This window comes from Necator americanus, chromosome IV (genome assembly GCF_031761385.1).
Source record: "Necator americanus strain Aroian chromosome IV, whole genome shotgun sequence".
Lineage (NCBI taxonomy): Eukaryota > Metazoa > Nematoda > Chromadorea > Rhabditida > Ancylostomatidae > Necator > Necator americanus.
The window spans coordinates 35,619,764-35,640,816 of NC_087374.1; the positions used below are offsets into that span (position 1 = coordinate 35,619,764).

The 21,053-nt window shown below is 36.7% G+C and overlaps 3 protein-coding genes across 5 annotated transcripts; 1 reads left to right on the plus strand and 2 right to left on the minus strand.

The window, feature by feature from the left end:
- Positions 1–294: 294 nt before the first annotated feature.
- On the minus strand, positions 295–1,289 carry RB195_003737 (uncharacterized protein; the record flags this gene model as incomplete). The annotated part of the gene is made up of 3 exons (XM_064201517.1): positions 295–387; positions 456–554; positions 1,266–1,289. 3 exons carry the CDS (start codon positions 1,287–1,289, stop codon positions 295–297), a joined length of 216 nt encoding a protein of 71 aa, XP_064057398.1.
- Positions 1,290–3,793: 2,504 nt separating this feature from the next.
- RB195_003738 (uncharacterized protein) lies at positions 3,794–4,445 on the minus strand (the record flags this gene model as incomplete). Its single annotated transcript, XM_013446195.2, has 3 exons — positions 3,794–3,958; positions 4,198–4,338; positions 4,401–4,445. 3 exons carry the CDS (start codon positions 4,443–4,445, stop codon positions 3,794–3,796), a joined length of 351 nt encoding a protein of 116 aa, XP_013301649.2.
- Positions 4,446–4,961: 516 nt separating this feature from the next.
- Positions 4,962–20,989, plus strand: RB195_003739 (uncharacterized protein; the record flags this gene model as incomplete). 3 transcript variants are annotated; one of them, XM_064201520.1, is made up of 22 exons in its annotated part: positions 4,962–5,049; positions 6,915–7,000; positions 7,757–7,834; positions 10,816–11,024; positions 11,098–11,177; positions 13,005–13,081; positions 13,566–13,656; positions 13,992–14,088; positions 14,167–14,265; positions 14,335–14,418; positions 15,726–15,828; positions 16,270–16,332; positions 17,452–17,505; positions 17,576–17,708; positions 17,796–17,890; positions 18,272–18,337; positions 18,400–18,485; positions 18,560–18,713; positions 19,260–19,356; positions 20,057–20,109; positions 20,169–20,178; positions 20,650–20,678. In XM_064201520.1, 22 exons carry the CDS (start codon positions 4,962–4,964, stop codon positions 20,676–20,678), a joined length of 1,932 nt encoding a protein of 643 aa, XP_064057399.1. The 3 variants fall into 3 exon arrangements, with proteins under 3 accessions (XP_064057399.1, XP_064057400.1, XP_064057401.1); XM_064201518.1 differs by lacking the exons at positions 4,962–5,049; positions 6,915–7,000 and adding exons at positions 6,807–6,836; positions 20,865–20,989 and having other exon boundaries at positions 20,057–20,178; positions 20,650–20,701; XM_064201519.1 differs by lacking the exons at positions 4,962–5,049; positions 6,915–7,000 and adding an exon at positions 6,807–6,836.
- Positions 20,990–21,053: the final 64 nt, after the last annotated feature.

Consider the following 21,053-nt stretch of genomic DNA (forward strand, 5'->3'; position numbering starts at 1 on the left):
AAGGTTAATTTCCCTGGTCTCTTCATATGTTGATTTTTTGCGTTGTTGGATATTATTCGGATAAATTTTTCCCTGCTACGAATTTCATGCAGCGAAGTTCTATAATGCTTAGCCTTCAAAGGGGCCTGGCTGATGGCTTTCACCCGAGATAGCGTAGTTACGGAGAGTTATATTTGTGATAAATTCATTTGAAATCGATCATTTGCGTTCTCGACAACGAAAAATTATCTATTATATGTGTACATCTATAGCACTCTGACCCTTTTTTACTGCAGGTGTAGCACAGAAAGAGAATTAAGAAACAGAATTTGTACGATCTTCGTGTTGTCTGTTCCACTGATTCTCAAGCACAGAAGCGTAGTTCTTCCAGCCGTTGACACCGTTCGCCTGAATGGATCCTACTAAAAATTCTACTAAAAAAAATAAAATGTTTCATATAGTTCTTAGTAACTCACAGTCACCATGTTGTCTATTCGCGTCTTTCTTTTCTTCCTTACCGTTCGGAAATAGTATGTGGTGAAGAGGGCTAGGAAAAGCGGACAAAGAGGTAAAACCTTAATAAATGTGGTGAAGTACAGATATATAAATATAAATGAATAAATATATTTTATAGTTATATGATTGCGTTTAAAGAAAATGAACTTGATAGGGGCTTGAAACTCTCTCCACTCCCAAAGATGGTGTAGTAAGAAGATGCGGTAGATCCGTGGACAGGAAAAGGAATCTTGCAAGTCAACCGATTAGAACAATTTCTTCAGACTACAATTTTTTTAAAATTAAATCTTATGGATTCCTATATTTAGAATAAATATGGATGTGACTCTGTTCTACTCTTTATTTTCGATGGGACTTAGATGTGTTAGATATAAATATCTTAGCAATTTCCAAAAAATTCGGCAATGATCCTCTAACGACGGCTTACTTATTTCCCCAGTAACTGACAGCGTTATATAATTTAGCAGAATTTTTATGCTTTGCAGTGTAAGCTCAATAATAGTGTCAATTTCGACCTGGGAAAAGTTATCCACAAATGTTATAACTAGATTCTTCAGAATACCTATCATTTCCCTAGTTTTTTATATTATGTCCATTTTCCTTTCACTTCTCTTTTTTGTTCTCTTGTTCATATTTTCCCTCCTTGGACCTCGTAGTTTTTCGAAAAATTTGCAACGCAACTAACAAATAAAGGATGAATTCTCGCCATTTATTCCTAACACTTTCATTTCATAGGTTTGACCCCCTAGAACTTTTAGGAAAAAACTCACATAGAAAACTGCTTGATATCCCATACGTTCTTGCTCAGTTGAAACCAACAAATTAATCAATAAATAAGAAATTCGAAACAGAATATATACAATAAAATGAATCGCCAAAATCCCAAGGACGAGAAGAATTGACGAAGCGTTCTCTTCGGATTGAAAGCGAGAAGATAACGTGAAATCAGGCCTAAATAAAACTTGAGGGATACATGAACTTATTTTTTTTTACTATGCGATTACTACTTTACTATACTATGTGATTCGCCTTTAAAATTTTTATGGACTTCCATATTATAATTAAGCAGACAAATGTTAAAGACTAAAATTTCTTTTTTACACGTACATTCCCTAATATTATCGATTATTTATTTCATTTTTTATTATTATATATTATTGCACTTTTATTATATTTATGTTAATATTTGTAAAATATTTTATTACATATATTTATATATTACATTTTTACTATTTTTATTATTATTTTTTTATTTTGGCAAGTATCAACGATGTGAAGTGTGGAAGGAATTGCATTGTCATAGATATGACAGACATTAAAATTATGAGAAGAAGATAGGAAAAAAGTGAAAGGCTGAGGATTCAAAGAAATGAGTGTCAAACAAGAAAGACCTCGTAGTAAGTCATCGTCATTAGTATATCTATGTTTCAGCCGTTAAACCCGTTCTTTCATAGCAGGCTCGTATTTCTGCATTTATGTGCGTATATCGAATTGAGAAGAAGCTTTCGGTAGCTACATATTTATTATGTTTTTTGAACGGATCTCTGCTGAGGTAACTGATTCGAGCGGATCTAGATGAACCCATTAAGTGCTGTTATTTCGATAAATGTTGGTACAAAATCACAAAAATGGCAGGTTGGTCCGCATGAAGTGTGACGCAAAAAACTACCCAGAACTTTGCACCAATAAATCAATAATCCCAATAAAAGAATAAAGTTTCCTGCGTAGTCCACTTGGGATACGCCCCCACGTTCACTTCAATTCAGAATCGTTTGAGATTCACGAACTGGCCTATACAATGACTTGCGTTGGATAGCCGATGTGTCAAGTCAGTGTTTTTATCCTCCCGGACAAGTCTGGCACCAATTTATTGACCCCGGAGGGATGAACGACTTGGTGAACACTAGGGCGGATTCGAACCTCCGATCGATCGTGCAGGAAGTGGAACCTCTAACCGCTACACTACAGCCACCCCAAAAGTTAATCCCAATAAGAAATAATTTTTTCTACTGGATATTCAGAAAGTTCTACTACGTAGTTCTCACACATCATAGCGAATGCAGTGACCTGTGCTTAAAAGAGCAGGTTTTTTTTGCTCTAGAATCAATTAGAGAGAAAAATCCAACAAAATGAGATCGATAGAGTTTGACAGCCAAACACTTTCGTCCAGAAATCCTCAATTTTGGAGGAAGGCTCAGTCAGCGTCTTTCGGATTCCGTTGGCTCAAGAAATCACCGCAACTCTGGATTTTTCATAGCCCGTGGACTTCACTCCATATGGACCACCCTATATGTTCAGAATACTGACCGCGGCGCATCTTCTATTAGGGTAGGTGCGTTGGGCCAGACAGAGTTTGCGCCGCGCTCGCTCAGTTAAAGGCATCACTCCACGAATCTGGAGTGGTGCGGATTTCCGGTGGAGTATTCGTAAACGGGATCGCAGATTATTGAGAGAAGGGTAATTCCGTCCATTTCTTTCTAATTGCCGTAAAAAACAGCCCTGAAGACACGGCTTTGGGCGTTCCTTCGCGCTATTTTCTACAACGAGTTCGATTGGAGCGCGCCAGCCTTGTGCACGCGCCGTATCTTCCGGACCGTTTTTTATGCTAATTCGCAAGAAATTGACAGAATCACCTCCCTCTCCATAATCTACTATCCCACATAACAATACTCCTTATCGAGTTAGCATAAAAAAATCCTTATTGAGTTAGCTTAAAAACCGCAGTTCTCAAAACGTACTTCAACCGTTTCCGTCGACTCACCAAATGTAGAACTGCACATGCACTCAACGATAATACATTAATAGCAATAGATGCAATGAAAAATGCCCTCATTGATTGAATTAGTGTGTGGGGTTTATAGAATGCGTTTACAGTGGGTACCGAAAATGTTTCGTTTCCAAGAAAACAGACCACTTGTACAACCGGAACGCACAACTAAAATCTTGGGTATAAATCTTGAAAATAGCTTATTTACAAGTACAAAACTTAATTTTTTTTTAAATTAGCCAACTTACGGAACAGAACGCTAAAAACCATCCGAAAGCAGATGTGGTGGTTCCATACGATTTCGTAAAAATTGTTGCAATAATACGTTCTATAACCATGGCGAATTGTATGTATTCCTGCCACATAATACAATAAGAACTAATAATCTGTATAGTAACATATTCGATTTTTGAAATAAATAATAAACATGGTGTGGTGTATGTGAATAATATAATCATGTAACGAATCTGAAATTATTCATTGTACGTGAAAATATTTAATATCTATAATATAATATAATATAATATTTATTTAAATAAGCTTTTCCCATAACATTGCTATTCTTCGGGAACTTTTTAGTTTTTTCTTCAATTTGATCACTCGAGCAACGGAAATGTTCTGAGATAATTTTACCTGAGTTATGGCAAAGAGGAAAGCATGAAGGAAAGACGCTGCGAAAAAGTTGTAGGTCAAAATCTGGAACACTAATATTAAATGTTAGTATCGTGTTGGGTGTTCAAGTAGGTAAGCGCCACCCAGGCAAGAAAGAGAAAAAGAAGATCGATCGCATATAAAGCGGGCAACGTGAACGTGCGTAGCGGCAGACGCGTCGCGTCCACACGGCTGAACACATTCGGCTCCGACTATAATCTGTGAGAATGTTGCTGCATGAAAAAGCAAAAAAGCAGAAAAAACAGAAATCAAAAAACACTTACAAGAACATTTGTGTGGAAAATAAAACGTTTTCTATATTTTACGGCGACTATAGGTAGTAATACGAGCGAAATAATGGAAATTATAGTGTACAGAGTATTTCCGATACAAGACATCGGATTCGTTGCTGCTGTGACTCCTTCCTGAAAAAAGAACGGTGAATAAGTGGATGGACAGACACTGAATCAGGCAAGAATGTCGATACCTTCTCGCAGTATTGTTCAGAATAAATGTTTCCAGCGTACTCCATTTAATCCACAGCACAGGGTAAGAAAAACTGAAGCGTTCAAATCCAACAAAGTAGCTCTTTTGGAGATTTGCGGATAAATCTAAAGAAAGCCTTGTGATGATGTCCTCTTGAGACATGAAAAATTCTACAACAAAAAAAGAAAACCACTTTTCAAGGTGAAAATTCGCGGACATCTACCTGTTTACTTGTTTACGTTGTTCGAAGTGAGACGTAGGTAAAAGATTGCTTGAAAACTAATTGAACTTTTTAGCTTTTTTTTAAATCTGCGAAATTTTATGGAACTACTTAGCAACTCATTGCATAAAGCTCAGTAACTTGGCAAAGCAGATACAAAGGCAAAGCACAAGAAGGATCTAGGTCAACCGTTTTTTTTTTTTGTTTCTTGGAGAAAGAACAAAAATCATTGCATAATTAATTGTTGAAAAACTCGCATGTTATCGTGATCATCGTTGTTGTTTATTTAGGGCCTATTATGTTTCCATGTGAACAATTTGATTATTAGTCAGAAGACCAAAAATGATTCAAGGTTCACCTGCACTCGTAGTCTCAAAACAGAGAATGGGACCAATAGCACTTGATGATGTTGGTAATAATACTAATAATGGTAACAATAGTAAAAAGTAAGGTAACAATAGCAATACAATACAAATACAAGCAACAATAAGCAACAATAGTAAAAAATAAATAAACAGTAGTATTAGTAATACAATAAATAATAATAATAATAATAATAGTAATAATATAGTCCACAGAGCCTCCTCGTTGACTAAACAATGCAGACATTATTGTTCCTTGAATGAACAATGGATTGAAGAAGAAATAACTTGAAACTTGTCATAAAAAAAATCCTCACCCTGACTTCCAGGGAGAACAACTGTAGAAGAGTGAATTAGTGAAAATGAAAGATGTAAAAAAATAGCTTTTTTGGCAAAGTGAGTAATAGTTCCCTGAAAGAAAAATAATAATGTTAGGCGAGCCAGAAAAAAATTGTCGCAAACTCTAGGTTGCTGTTTGGAAAAAAAACATGATTGTTAGGAACTTTTTATCAGTGTGAGTTATAAAGAAAAATATACGAGTTTTTTTTTATTCATGAAATTCGTATAAGAAGAGAAAAATCATATCGAAATCATATCATAGCATTTCCTCTAAGTCTAGCCTTAGCCTCTGTTTAGTTTTCCACCTTTATTTAATCATAAAGAAGGTGAGCTCGTACGAATAGTTCATACAGAAGCACAATGGAAAAAAATATGACTTTTTAATAATTCCAAAGCAATTTCGGAAATGTCCTCGTTATGGAAGGATTATGGTTACTGTAACACTACTAATATGATCAAAGTGGCTTCAGTATTGTGATTCAAAAGACTTCAGGATGATCTAGCAGACGTTTTGTTGGGAAAGAAAACAACAATTTTTCTGTAAATAACATTTGCAGTATTCTTTGATTAGCTTACTTATTCGATTGCAGTATGTGCCGAGGCAAAAAAAAATGAAATCATTAGCAGTTCCCGACTCCGGCTGATTCACAAAATCAAAACAACATGTGTTTTAAGCTTAGCGAGTAGAAAATACAATTTCTAAGGGAGAAATTCCTAGAATATACTGTTATTTGACGTAATTATTTCAGAAACAGTTCTAAAAGTGTTTAAAGTTACTTGTTCAATACTTGTAATATAATTTACAATGTTTATTGGAGTAATATCACACTGACTCTATAATATCCGATCGCAAAGAGCACTTTTGAGGTCTTTTAAGACCTAGATCATTACTTTTTTCATTTTATTTCACTCCTGTCGATAGTGAGAAAAATAGATGGCTTAAACAGGTTTTTAGAAGAATTATAATCAATAGAATTTACCCGATAATCTTGATTAACGTTTTATAACGAAAAAACATTATCTACAACGTCTCCATGGAGAAAAATGTGTGTTTCAGGGTGTCCACCGGTAGATGAGGACAGGATGATTATCGATTGGGTCAGATGTTTGACGTGAGCAGAAAAAAACGCTAACAGAATTAGTTGAATCGGTCGAAAACCGCCGATTTTATTTTATTTTATAGCGGTTTCCCTCGAATTCAACGAATTCCGTTAGGCATTTCCTGTTCATCTCAACCATCTGATCCAATCGATAATCATCCTTTCCTCAATGATAACTATATTATTTCCTCCTCCGTAGTTTTCTCCATCCCATAACCGCGAAACTTGGACGACTCCATTGCACTCTCGTCGAATCGATGATCACTGTTTTGAAAACGGCATGTCGCGCCACGTGCTAAAGCACTTTGTGATACTTTTTCATTTTTAACGCATTTTTCAAAACCATTTCTGAGTATTTTTTCCCCGATAAGAACTTGATTTCTAGGATGACAGAAGAAATATGGACATCACGATATGTGAGAAAGATTGACCTAATTTAAAGCATTTTTTTTAACGATCTGGCAGCTCTGACCTACAACAGCGATGGATCCTAGTTGACCACAAAAGTAGCCCAAACCTCATAATTCTCTACGCCTTGGATGATTTATATGGATATACTGCATATTGTCTTCAAAGTTTGGTACATCTCCCAATTTTTTCAATTTCAATTTTTCAATTCAATCAATTTTTTTCCTCTACCTGGTGAGTGTGTTGTGTTGTTGTTTTCCCTCTGAAACAGTAGTTGAATCTTCATTTGGGGGATTTTTACAGGAGTTAGCGGTTTATTTCGGGTCAGCGGCACAAATTATTGATTCCATCAATAATTTCACAGGGGGATTTTGTAAAGGCATAGGTTAGGTACAAGCGTCCCACTAACACTGTTACCGTCTCCGCTTCTCGTTTTGAAAGTTAGCACTGAATTCACATCAGCTACTCGAGAATTCAGGAGAATTTTCCACCGTACTGCAATTATATTTCCACACCTTTCTCACATCTGCTGGAACTAAAGGTCTTTTTTACCACTTGTACATGAGGTTTGTCACAACTCCCAACTGGCTTCATCTTCTCTCGATAGAACCAAACAATATCGTGTTAGCCTCAGGATTACAAAAGATAAGGCGACAATATTTGGAAGTATAAACGCATTTTCATCAGGGTTCTTATTTGTGTAATAATTCTCTGCCGTCGTATTTTTATCCAAACGTCCTTGCCTCCTAATTGAGAGCTTGATTGAAATGTACATCAATGAAAAAAAAAAAAAAAAACTAAACTGCCTTTGAAAATAAGAAAAGAAGTTAGTGAAAAAAAAACTGCAAAAAAGGTCTTCCTTTGAAGATAAGAATCAGTCAATGAAAATCATGAAAATCATCGCGTCATTCTCTAGTTCCGGTTCCAGGGCGAGCAACTGAATTGCTGGCAAATGAATGGTTCTTTTGGAGCATTCCGAGATCTTCTGTCAAATAATCGTCGTAAGGTGAGCAGAGAAGTATAATCGGACTTATGGTCGCCATTTCTTTGCTCAAATACGTATGTGCATATGTTTTACCACAATGTTTTTGTCATGTACTTACATAGGTCCTCTCGTGTTTCGTTGCATCATTGTTGTTTACACTTCATCAGATTGTGTGCGAATATCAGGTTCACGCAGATTTTGTTGGAATCCTTTGGAAGCTTTTCCGCTTCGCAATGACGATGGTAATTAATAATTGATAATTGTAATAAAATTGATAAAGAATAAGTAGACTACGTTGGATTTGAAGTAAATTGGAAATATGCGAATAAAAGCCATGTGCAGCCGGCTGCACAAAGTATCATCCTATAAATTACTACCCTACTCCTATGATTTTTTATGTTCTGAATCAGAATATTTAAAACTTTTTCAACTAAGATAAATTACTTTTCCTTATTTACAGCTCTCTTATTTCCTTTTTCTAGTCAATTGGCATTTTCTCTAAGATATTTCCTTCGCAATATCAAGAAAAAAAACCGCATTGCATATTCAATTGCATGATTCAATAGAAAAGCCGAGGCAGACAAAAAAAAAGTGAAAGAAAGAAGTTATTTATCAGCAGTATCACGCTCCGCTTCATCATCTATTGAATTTTTCTAGCATTTTCGTGGTTTCATGTTCCATTTCATGAGGTTTTCAACGAAACCCATAGGTCTTTCTTAACCTGGAGAATTGCTTCCAACAAAGTGCTCCACTTAAAAAAGAAAAAAAAAACCAGTTTTTTGCTGTACTTTCTGCAGTAACATCCCCCCCCTCACCCAGAAATTGTCTTGAACCATTTCCGCTGCTTTTTCTTCACCATTAAATTTGAAAACAAGAATACAGTGTGAACTTCGGAACTCCATGCTACGTTCCGTTATCGCATGTCTGTGTCATACACACTGGGAAATGCACTTTACTGTTTGACTCGATTCCTGTAACAAATATACGGAAATGGAAAAAACGGCTCTCAAACACATTCACTCATAGAGAAATCAAAAACAAACATCACAAGGAAACCAAGAGAAACCACTTATGTCACTTTAAAAAATAAATAGGGAAATTTTAACTATATCTGTATATCGGAACTGTGGTCCATCTTTCACTTGACAGTTCATCTTCTCTGAGTCAAATGCGCCTCAGGAATCCTTCAAATCTACAAAACTCAGCTCGTATTCATAAGCAAAGCACTCGAAATAACATGGGGCCGATTATGGACGGTGCACAGTGTTTTTGCGAGGCTTTCTTATGGAAACGAACAAAAACCATACGAACCTATACATGGAACTAATATATTTATAACCATATACATCAATTTATGTTGTACAGGGGACACGCGGACGACTTGCGCAACGTAGGCGCATCACCGCAACGAAAAAAACTGGGCATTGAGAAGATACAGATGAGAAACAGGACTTCAAGCTATGAATACACTGTTAATGGGCCGAAAGATGAGGAAAAGCACAAAACTAAAAGAAGAAGTTTAAAAAAAACTAAATATGAAAGCACAAAACCTTGAGCTTCAGCGATCGCGCCGCTCCGCGTCAACACAGCGGCTGCGCTGTGTTGGCGCGGAGCGGCGCGATCGCTAAACCTACTACGTGATTGGGTTACGCGTGGAAATCAATAGTAGTGGTTAGCAAAAAGTGGTGTTTTAAAGCCTTTCAGATCATATTTTCTTGTTCTTTTGCTGTATTGTTTATTTTGTTTTCATGTTTAAGTTTTCTACTTCTCTCTAACGTTCCTCCCACTTGGTTCTCAGTCTCGTAAACATAGTTCTCAGCGCATCAGTCTCTAGTTGATTTTCTGTCTCAAAAACTTGCACATTCTCAATTATTTCTGTCTGGGAAATCTTCCGTTGTATTTCCAAAAGAAAAACCTCGCGAGGATTACCGTTGTACTCACATCATACTTTATAAGTTCATAATTTCAAACTAACCGAAAAAAGGAGAAAAAACAAGACAACCTTAGTGAGGTTCGTCCTACTGCTGTTACTTCGTTCCGAAGTTGTTTTTTCTTTCTTTTTTTGAACTGTTGAAACGTTTATGGTTTCTTTCTTTCGTCAGCTTTAGTGTATAAATTTACCTTCTGGCTGACCTCATTGGATTTAACCTTTTTCTAATCTCGTCGCATCTCATTTTTACACTTCTTTACTTTACGATTCTTAAATGAGATCTATGTTTTTGTAATTCAGCTTGCATTCGTGACAATTTAATTTGCCTTTCTCAAGATGTATCTTGCGCGAAATCTGAAAATGTTATAAAGAACGAAGAACGGCACGAATGGAGGAGAGATTCCTGCGCCGAACATTATCGGAAGCAAATCCTACTAAATAAAAAGTGAGGGCAGTAGCAGAAATCAAATGTTATAGATAGCATTAAAATCCAGGAATTACTGGACCTAAAAGATAAGCGGAGATATGTAACTCTCGTGCTTACTCAGAGATACGATGTTATCTTTTCATTAGAGGCATCCTAGGTCTTGTTTCTACTACCAAGTTTGGTACCAGCTTTGGACTATTAGCTCATTAACCATGTTGTGATTTCGTGCTTCCTTTCTATTACGGTATTTGCTAGTTTGTAGAATATATTATATGTTATTTTGTTTCTTTTCTTTCTTCCTTTTCCTTTTTTTTTCCTTTGTCGCTGCATCGTTCTACCAGAATAATGCATTAAATTACGTGACATATTACTCTAAGAAACTCAACGAAAAGGAAGTGAAAGAAAATGAAAGATAACGCCAGCCGCATCGCACAGGCATGTACCTACGGTCGTAGTGTGACAATTCACGGACCAACTTTCTTTTTCTACTGTACGCCCAACGTGTTGTTATCGCTGCTGTTACGTGGTACACTTCCTAAAATCGCCCTTCAGAACTACTTACATCCTATTATTCGTATTTGAGCAATGAAATGGTCCATATCAATTCTGCGATCTCTTCGTTTGCAACGATTTGCTTCTATTCAGCCACCACCTCAGCCTTTCTTCACGTGGAAAGGAAACTACTACACATATTTCCAATTTCCACCCGCAGTTCCACCTGTCGTCAACGTATCTGGGCCAAAATTCTTCTTTGACTCTGCCAATGATATTAAAGGAGGATCAATGCACCTGGACGATCATCGTTGTTTGAATGCGAAAAGGATGCGCACGGATCCCAACCACTCTTCATCCCGGTCGGTGCAGTCTTTTTATTCGGATTCGGATGATTCACATTTAATTCATATTTGTGGTATCGACACTTTTCAGTACGCCCCTCTCGCTGCAAAACGACAGCGCTGATTTGCCGTGGAACTCCGCTGCCGGCTCCCGTGGCAACACATCCTCAAGTATTGCTTTTCCAAATAGATTTTCATAAAGGTTTATTTTTGATTGCAAATCCACGGGACGGTATTTTCCTCCGTGTTCACTTTCTCTGCGTATTTAATCTCTTTACCGTGTCAGCTTTATTCCGTAAAATTTCCTGAGAATCCCATTTCGACCTGCTTTATCAACTGCTTCATTTATGGTTGATTTTTGCTTTTTATTTGCACACAAAAATCAACACCAAAACATTCTTTTACTGACGTTACGTGTGTGTGTATATGTGGTTTATTGCATCGTCTGGATGAGTTCCATTATGGCCTCTGTTCAGCGGATCCTTTTTATTGACTTTTGTAGGTGCTCCATTTCTCCTTCAGTGCTCGGTGTGGATAGGTAGCTCTGAAAAGCACCTAAAATAAATACACATTTACCAAAACCCAAAATCTGCCCTGAAAGGCAGGGTATCATAAAATTTTCGTTGTTGGGTCTTTCGTGAACAATATAGAGTTCAGCGTGTACATTACGGTATGGTAATGACCAAGTTAAATTATTTCTAATCGTCATAAAAAAAACGGCGTGGGAAAATTCCTTAGTTCTTACGGTTTGCGTTAGAACGCTTCACCCTTATACACGCGCAACGTCCACGAAGATGCGGTCGAAAATCAATTGGGTCTCCTCAGCAGCCTATTGAAGTGAAAACAATTAATAGTTTGCTGAAAGGATCGGAGCGTGCGCAATTTTTGTGCGTTGTAACAAATTTCGAAGAAACGAGACCTGTTTCCTACTCTGTTTTTCAGAACGATTAGCAGAAATTGAGCATAGCTATGCTCATGGCCCTAATCTACACTTCCAACTCTGAATTGACCACGAGAGTTCCAAACATAGAGAATTTCTTGATACACTGCCTTTGATCACTGTTAGTGAAGTGATCTGATTTCAAGAAAGTGCAGTTTTGTGTAAAATGCCAGCTGGTGAACACTGAAATTTTGTGTTGGCTGTTACTGTCATTCTCATCACATTCCAATCGAAACATCAATTGGACACGTGTCGTTCGTGTCGATAATTGTTGACGGCGATGTCATTTTTGTTTATGCAGCAGCCCTTTCTGACTTATGTTCATATTTCTCGCGGTAATCTAAGTAATATTTTCTGGTGTTTTTCTTTACCTAGGAGCCACTGAAAATATTGCCCGAAAATCGCGGCAGGAGAAGTTTTGTTCGGTCCATTTATCTTTCGAATCAATATGCGCGAACAACAATAACGATCGCGCAATTTTCAAATACTTTGATGTTTTGTTGTTGTTGTTGTTTCTTTTCTCTAGAATCCAGTAAAAACGGCTCTGAGGACAGCTGCGCACTCGACACTGGTTTTATCGACGTTCTCTGCGCTAGTTTTGACGAACACTAGCGCAGTGAGCTTTTGGAAACTTCCGGAACTCCAAATGGGGGCTTTTTTTTAAAGGGATTCGATATATAGGTGTCTTCTTGCTATTTATATCGGTCATATGTCTTTGACACTGCATTACTCTTACTCAATGGCTTTCGCCATCTTTTTCATTCCATTCCTTTCCTGGAAATTCTCTCGACACTGACACTTTGGATTGTTTTTGGGTCTAGTTGTTAGTACATATATGTCGGGATTTGGTGGCGTGAACATCGGCGTGTGCGTCGCGGCCCCGTGGGCTAACACGCGTTGCGAGGCACGCACACGTTACTGCTTCACGTGCATGGTTCTAGAAACATTTTTAATGCAGAGAATCTTGGATACTGGAGTCATGTGAACTCCTTATTTCCATTCTATGTCTTCCATGATCTTGATAGTGGTAAAAGTTTTTAAACTAGATTAATTTACAGCGTTGGCAGGATCTCATCAACATTATCCAGCTGATACTCTGTGGTTGGGACAAATGAATTCTGCATCGGAGCTCGAGGTAGGCATAATACAGATTTTTACCGGGAAGAACTTTTTTTCAAAAAAAAGATGCAGGACCCTCAAGGGACAGACTACCTGTGCATCTATAGAGGATGTATTTATTATATGTGGATGAGATACTACATTAGGTACATTGAGGTTGAAAACTCTTGTTTGACAAAAGTTGTTTTCTCAATCTAATGTTATGTTTCTTATTATATTATCCAAATTTCTGATGAGAACAACTGGTTCGAATCTCACTTCTGGACGTCGTTAAGTACGTACATCACATTCTACTTGCCGCCTATCCTGTCCAGTTTCAAACTAGGATTTTTTCTCAGAAATCGTAGTTCTCGTTATTTCATTGAGGAAGAATTTTGTGCTCAGATGTGGGCGTTATAAGTACTTGGATTGAATTTTAGGTAGGTAGTAGGCAAAAGCACTTTGCGTTCTTCGTCTTGGGATTTTCTATCTTCACATATATCTGGAAAAAGTCCTTTCAGTGCAATTTCGACGATTTGCCATCTCCAGAGGATACCAACAGTATGTCAGACATGTGCAATTCGAATTGTTCGGAAACAGACAAAACAAACAGTAAGATTTTACTCAACTTTCTTACCTTTTTACACTTTTATTCCGATCAAAGATTATGTGAAACCGCATGATTCCCTCACGGTTACGAAATCAGAATGGTGTCCAACCCTGAAGGCGAATCCTAACCATATCTGAACATTAAACTCATTCTATAAAAGTCTGCCAACTTCAAAGAAATTCACTGGGACATCATGCGGCAATAGTCAGAACACTAGAAGTATATGAATTCTGAAGTATATGATTTGGTTTTAAAAAAACCGATGGACCATACTTGTGAATAACTTCTGTTCGTGATGCTGGTGGTATGATCTCTGAACTTGCTTATATTCCATAAGAATCAAAGAAGAAAGAAAAACCTGACCAACCTCTGTATGTTCCTCCAAATCGTCGAAAATCAGAAGAGTCATTTGGGAAAGACGGATCACATGCTTCGTAAGTTACCCATTACTTCTATGAGATTATTCTTAACGGTCGTTAGGCTAGTTTTTCTTTAAATTCACTTTACTACAGACTCTCTCCAAAATCAACGAGTGCAGAAGTAATGCCTACCCGAAAACATTCTACTCTTCTCAAGAACCATGAAAATATCATTTGTTGTAGTTCTGAACTGTAGGTTTTGCTTTTGGTTTAAAATAGAAGTAGAAGTTTTCTTCTACCTTTTTCTAACTATTCTTGAAGACTTTCACACTCGTCAACTGATAGCCATGACGAGGACTTGGTGGTCAGTCATGTCAAGGTTGTTTCCGGATTTAACAAAGAGCCGTGAGTCGCATTTGTTGCAAAATTTCTATTTTAAGACTTAGGAAAATTTCTATCTTTTTCCGCTTTTTATCTTTTTTGTACATATTTATCACTTCTATCGTTGCACAAAGTGCTCGAGCCGTTCTCAGTTTCTCTCTTTTTCTACTAAGGAAAAAAGAATGTAACTTAAAGCATTTGAAAAAATTTCTGTGAGAAAAGAATTTGCTTCTTATCTGCGATAGTCTACACAAAGTTACTAATGATCCACCGTTTCCATTTTTTCCAATGTACCTCCTGAGTTTGAGCCCTACCCACACTTATCTTATGCAGCTTTGCTCGTACCACTAGTGGTATGAGCAGAAGATAACGAGCATGGATTTCAGTAAGCTCTGCTAAGTAAGATTTATTAGTGCCAACGTCGTTTGTCACCTCCATACCTGTCGTTTGGACTCTTTCGAGTTCATAAGGTTGCGCCTAAGTATTCCTACAAGATACTCTAGTATACACTATTAAAATAGACAAATTAATTAGTATGTATTGGTACGATTACAATGTATGCTAATGGGAATAATGTGATTTTTTTTTCAAAAGCTGTTTTGCAAATCGTAAATTGAATGTAATCCATGTAAGTCAACGTCCCCAAATTGTTGACGCAGAATGGGCAAAACTTGCGAAATGAACGACTACAGCTTCATATGTTACGCATCTGTATCTTTCTAGTAGGGAGAGGGAAAATGTCCTCTACTTCTTCCTGGTATTGGTTAAAGTTTCCAAAGATTCTATTGAACTAAGTAATGAAATTCAAGAAATCTGTGTTTTTCTCATACTAGTTCTTTCTTTTTATCAACATTTCCTGAGCATTTCCCTTCAAATATCTGTTTTTTTTTTTTTGTTTTACGCATCGGTTTTTCAAATGTAACCCTGTATTTTTCCTTAATCTTGGTCCCAATGTGTCGTTTGCCCCTCTGAGGAAACTTCTCCACTCACTTCTATGTGTATGCTTTGATGTATACAGGTGCGTATAACCAAACTTACCACGCAGCTCGAAATTAGTGGTCTAACTCCACGCTTATGGTAATTTTTTGAGGTTGTTGTTTTTGAGGAGTTTCTGGTTCCTATTAGTTTCAACTTAAATTGATTTTTCTAATTTGTGGAAACCTTCGAGGGTCTTGTTTTCGTGTGTAATGCAAAAGTTAGTCGTGCCATATATGTGCACTTCAACCTAGGCCTTACCAATTGCCTTAAACCATTACACCTAGCTGAGATATTTTCATTTTTAGATTTTTATTCTTGTGCTTGTTCCATTAGTTCCAACTCAACTATTTTAGGCGAAGCGACGACGACCTCTTGCCACGACCACTTGCGGTCAAGAAAAAGGAAGCCCGAAAAGGCTTGCAAACCTGTCCATCTGGATCTTCAGAGAGCGAATGCGTGAGCTGAACTTACCTGTTGAATTCATTATTTGTTAATTTGGAGTTAACGAATTCCTTCTTGGACTTGGTTATTTGTTTGATCTTCTTTGGGACTCCAAATTATATCTCAAAACCTAAACTTTTCGATTTTTATCCAACATTTGATCACATGATCCTTGGGAGTGCTGAGCTAGAATAGCATCCGTCTCCTAACTGTATTTTTTGTAATTGCAATATTAGTGAACCATTAACTAGGGTTGGTAGTTATTGGGTGAAATTCTTTTTCATGTTTTTGTATGCATTAGCAGAAATATGCGCTGTCAACTTTCGATTTCATAGAATACTCATAAGCTTAACTCTGTTCTATATTTTCCACATAGAAATTCAAAATTGCTCAAGTTTTTGTGCATTTGGCTTAGAGATTACTTTGAAATATCGTTTACTGTTCTTTTTTTTTTAGCAGAACACAGCTGTTTGGCCAACCACTTCATCATCACCTTTGAAGAATGGACGGCTTACTGGAGTAAGAACACTTCCGTTGTTCTTCGAATTCTGTAGTAAGAGTTACTTGAAACTTTCTAGGAGCAAGTTGCACTTCACGTTATAATTTTTTCTTATACGAGAATTTTTCTTAAATTTGACATTTCAACTTGCACTGCTGGTAGTGCCATTGTGATTAGAGCTAATAATTTCGTATTTCGGATTCTTTTTTCCTTGTTTGTTTTTTGCGGGAGTGGCTTGACGGCATATATTTTCGTTGGTCCTTTTTTTGTTAGAACTAACTTGTATCCATTCTAACTCTGCATACCTGTCTTTACCGCATTTATATTATTCTCGTACGAATTTGATTGCTAAAAGACGAAGAAACAGACGTGCTAAAAGACGAAGAAATAGACGTGGTCAAATTTTGAGAAGTCCCGGTCGGTTCGTACTAGCATAACTGTCTCCGTCGCCTGTTTCCCCAGGTCTATTTACTAGTGGAGCACTTAGACCTCCCGATACGCTCCTTCGTATTAATTAGTATCCTCCTAGCCCATTAATATGCCTAGTTTGGTTAAATAGAACCAGGCATACTAGGATCCTCTGTGCGTATTTTTGTTCATATTAAAAGTGAAAAGTATTGCCTCTCTCAAGTCTTTTAATTTGGATGAATTTTTCGTCATGAAATATACGTTTAACTTTCTCTTTGTACAAATCAGCGCCAGCTCCCTACATATAAACATTTGTTTGTTTAACATATGCAAGAATTTAGAAAAGTAGCAGTGCAAACTTTTCTTCCCTGCTAGAAGTTTCTATGCTTGAGCCCAGTGCACTAAGCTATGTAGTATTGGGGAGCAAAATGCTACAAGAATTTATGTTGAATACCACTTTTGCTTGCGCTGTTAGTTCTCATAGGTCTTAAGTATGCTTGCGTGTTTTATTTAGCCACATAATAACTAAAAAACTACACGTTTAACTACATAGCTTAGAAGAGGTCGATTTCGGAAGTCAGATGTGTTTAAGAATAACAAATTTTCTTATTACCTTCACCAATCATTGAAGGTTGAAGATACATCAAATTTCCATAAGTATTAGGTTCATTAGTTGTCATTCAAATTTGTTCCTTTGTTTTAGTTCGTTGTCCTTTACTTCAGAATTTCAGCGGTTAAATAGTCGAATCGGATTTCAAGAACGGAAAGAGCACACGTATACAGACGTTGGTAGTTACATCTGTCTTCATTGTTTTCCGACTATTGCAACTACTTTTTTATTAAAATTATTTGCAGATTCAAACAGAAGTAACCGAACCTTTCATCGATTCCCATTGCCATTTAGATTTTATTTTCAAAAAATTTGGTTATGGAGGCATCGATGATTGGCTGCTATCTGAACCTGGGCTTTCACATAAAAAGTTTCGTGGTAAGCTCTTTGACCGTATTGTTATTTTTGATTTTAAAACGATTTGTCACGGCGGTTGAAGGGTTCTATCATTAGCTTTTTTTCTAGGATGCATACCTAATTTCATCGAGCCGAGTTTGTTCGCGAAAGGTGGGGAAAACTCACCACAATATGATTTTGATTGGATACTGCAACAGCTACAGGTTCTGACAATATTAATTTTCCGCTTTATTATATTGCTTTAAAATTGTTTGATAATAAGAGCCCCTTTCCGGTTTTTGATCTTTTTCTTTGCACTAGCCTAATTTTTTTTTCTGAAAGGCTTCTTAGTGAGGATTACATTTTCACTATAATTATATGTGTACAAAGAAAAGCTGAATTGTTTATTAGCTGGCCCCTGCAAGTAACTGCAAGTTAGACACATGTTCGGAAAACGCCATGGATTTTTCTTAGTTGTAATTTAGACGGATTGCCTAATCAAAACTTCGCTTCTCTTAGTCCTTACTTCTTAAGGGATGTGCATATCTGAGAAGTGGGAAAAATTTTAGCTTTCATTCACGTGACGTTATTGATTTCGTGTTCAGAGCAATTACGTATTAGGAGCAACATACGGCTGTCATCCTCACTTCGCGGACTCCTTCAAAGATTCGGTAAGGCTTACTTCCACTCTACGAATCGGTCTCGGCTTTCATAGTAATTGTATATTTCAAAGATCCATGACACACTAGTTCATCTATTGGAAAATCGAAAAAAGTCCAAACTTCTAGCGATTGGAGAATGCGGATTAGATTACATGAAGTGAGTCGAGAACATCCTTTTAATGTATTCCATTTTTGTTCGTTCTACTTCATAACGTCATCTATAAATTATAGAAGCGATGTAGTCTCGGAAGTGCAAGTCGAAGTGTTCAGAGCACAGCTGGCTCTAGCAAAAGAATATCAGATACCTTTGGTGATCCACTGTCGATCGGGATCGAGAGGGCTAGGTGATGCTGAAAAGATTTGCTTGTCCGTCATGAATGATGTGGTTAGTCTTAAATTCGTATAGTTAATCCATTGATTAAGGGGACTTCCAGTAATTTTAAAATCGAAAAGACTGAGAATTAGTACTGTCATATTCATACTGTAAATCGAAAAGCTTGTTTTCCACAGCTAAATATTCCGTTTTGTGATTCTGTGTTACCCATCACAGAGCTATTAACTAAACTTTTGATTTCTTATTCTGGATTATTTTTTCATTTGGATAGCTTATTCCTGACAGCTCCCTGTCTTTGCGCTGTGAATACCATGCAACAGTAGGTGTATGCTCAATAAATTCTGATTTTTGTAGCATCTTCAACATAAATCTCGTGTTTCTAGGGAGTTTTTCTTGCGTGGTCACTTTTGTTTATTTATTTATTTATTTACTTATTTATTTTTCTGAAAAAAAAATCTGGCGATTGATAGAATCCTTTCTTTGGCAGAGAGCTAAAAACTTTAAAATTAAGATTTAGGTTATCGAGTGCACGACAAAATTCCAAATATTTTTCATCTCGAATTAGAATATTTCTTCACAACAGAACATTGATTTCAGGGCCTTTCTCGTTTTCATAATATTCATCGACATTGCTTTACCGAGAGTTGGGAAGTTGCGAAGAAATGGATAGATGCATTTGACAATATCTACTTTGGTAGGTCTTTTTTTGTGTCCATATTTGTTACTTTCTTACTATTATTGCGTCATTTCCTCCACGAAGATATTTTTCGTTGCATTTGTTTCCGAGTATCGTTTTGAACAATTTTGTTTGATACACTTATGGGCACTTTCTCCTCGTTTTCCAGCACTTTCTTCCTCGTGTGAATCCAAGATATCAGTTCAGTATTTTTACTTATTGATTTATTGCAACAGAAATGATCTTCTCCGACTGTCAACAACTAAGGGTAGTTGAGCGGGCATCGCTTAGTTTCTGCGCTTTAAAATTTGGCGCTCGGCTATTTGAAAAAATTGTCACTTCAAATTTTTCAAACAGTTCTATCGATTATGAGCCGCAAAATCCACACTTTAGATGAAACATTGTATTATTATCATTATTATCACTATTATTATATATTATTGTTGTATTATATATGTATATATATTGTTATATATTATTATTATTGAAGCGCGCTTTAGTTTTTTAGTTTATGATATAGTTTAGCTTCTAAACAGCTACAAACAGCTTAAAGGGATATAGGACACAGTGAGTGAAAACAGTGGGATGTTGATTAATATTAATACTAAGGACCCTTCAGTAATATCTTTTCTCAAGTTTTCATATTCAGATATTTTCGTTATTTTCATATATTTTCCATTTCGCATATTGTCGCTTTTCTTCACAGATTCTTCTTTAGGGTTCACATCGGCTGTTGCGAATTGGGAACAATCTGCTCCTGAAAAGTATGAGGTACTAAAGCGGCTTCCACTACGGAGGATATTGCTCGAAACTGATGCTCCTTATTTCAGACCTCGTCAGGTTTGTGTGTAGGTCATGTAATAAAGTGCTGACACGGGTATTAGACAACGAGGGCGCATGGTACCATGTTCTGTCACCTCAGGAACCGTAGCGACCTAGCCCCTCTAAACGAGGTGATGGTTAAGGCACACGCTCTCTAATTCTTGCATTCGCCCGAGGGATCGAGGACAGATTCATTGGAACTTATGCCTTAGACTAATATTGTAGAAATGGGTCTAAGAACAAAAAAAAAAGCCCGAAGTAGTCTGATGATGTTACGATAGCTGCAGTACAGTAAGAGAACTGTTGAATTTATAAATTATTTAATATTGGAGAATTCTCAGATTGCATCTATAGATTGTGTTTCTAAGCGGAGCAACTACAAGTAGATAGCTAATAATTGGATTTCAAAACTAACCATTCAGAATTAGTGCTTTTTGCTGTTTTCGCTACTGTTTTTGCCGATAACAACTAGTAAATAGTTAATTTCAGTACGATGCCGCCAAAACGAGTGTATGTGAGCGATTTGCGTTGCCACCAATGGGTAAGTGTTCTTGTTTATTTATTACCAATGTTTTTCATGATCTTCTTTTAAAAAAAAATGTCATGCACTTCCAGTTTTCTGATTTTCTAGCATTTTTGAACAATTGGTTACTGCTATTTTCTTTTTATTAATTTTACTCTTGTTTCTACTGGTTTTTTTTCAGCTGTTAATGTTGCGTTTGTAATTGCCAAAGCGAAAAACATGGATGTAAATGACGTGATACGTGAAACAACACAAAATGTCTTACAGATGTACTGTATCAAGGAAGATGAATTTTTTGTTAGCTAGTGTGTCCAATGTGTATTTTAATAGTTCCACTAATCCACTTCTCATTAACATTTTTGGTGGGCTT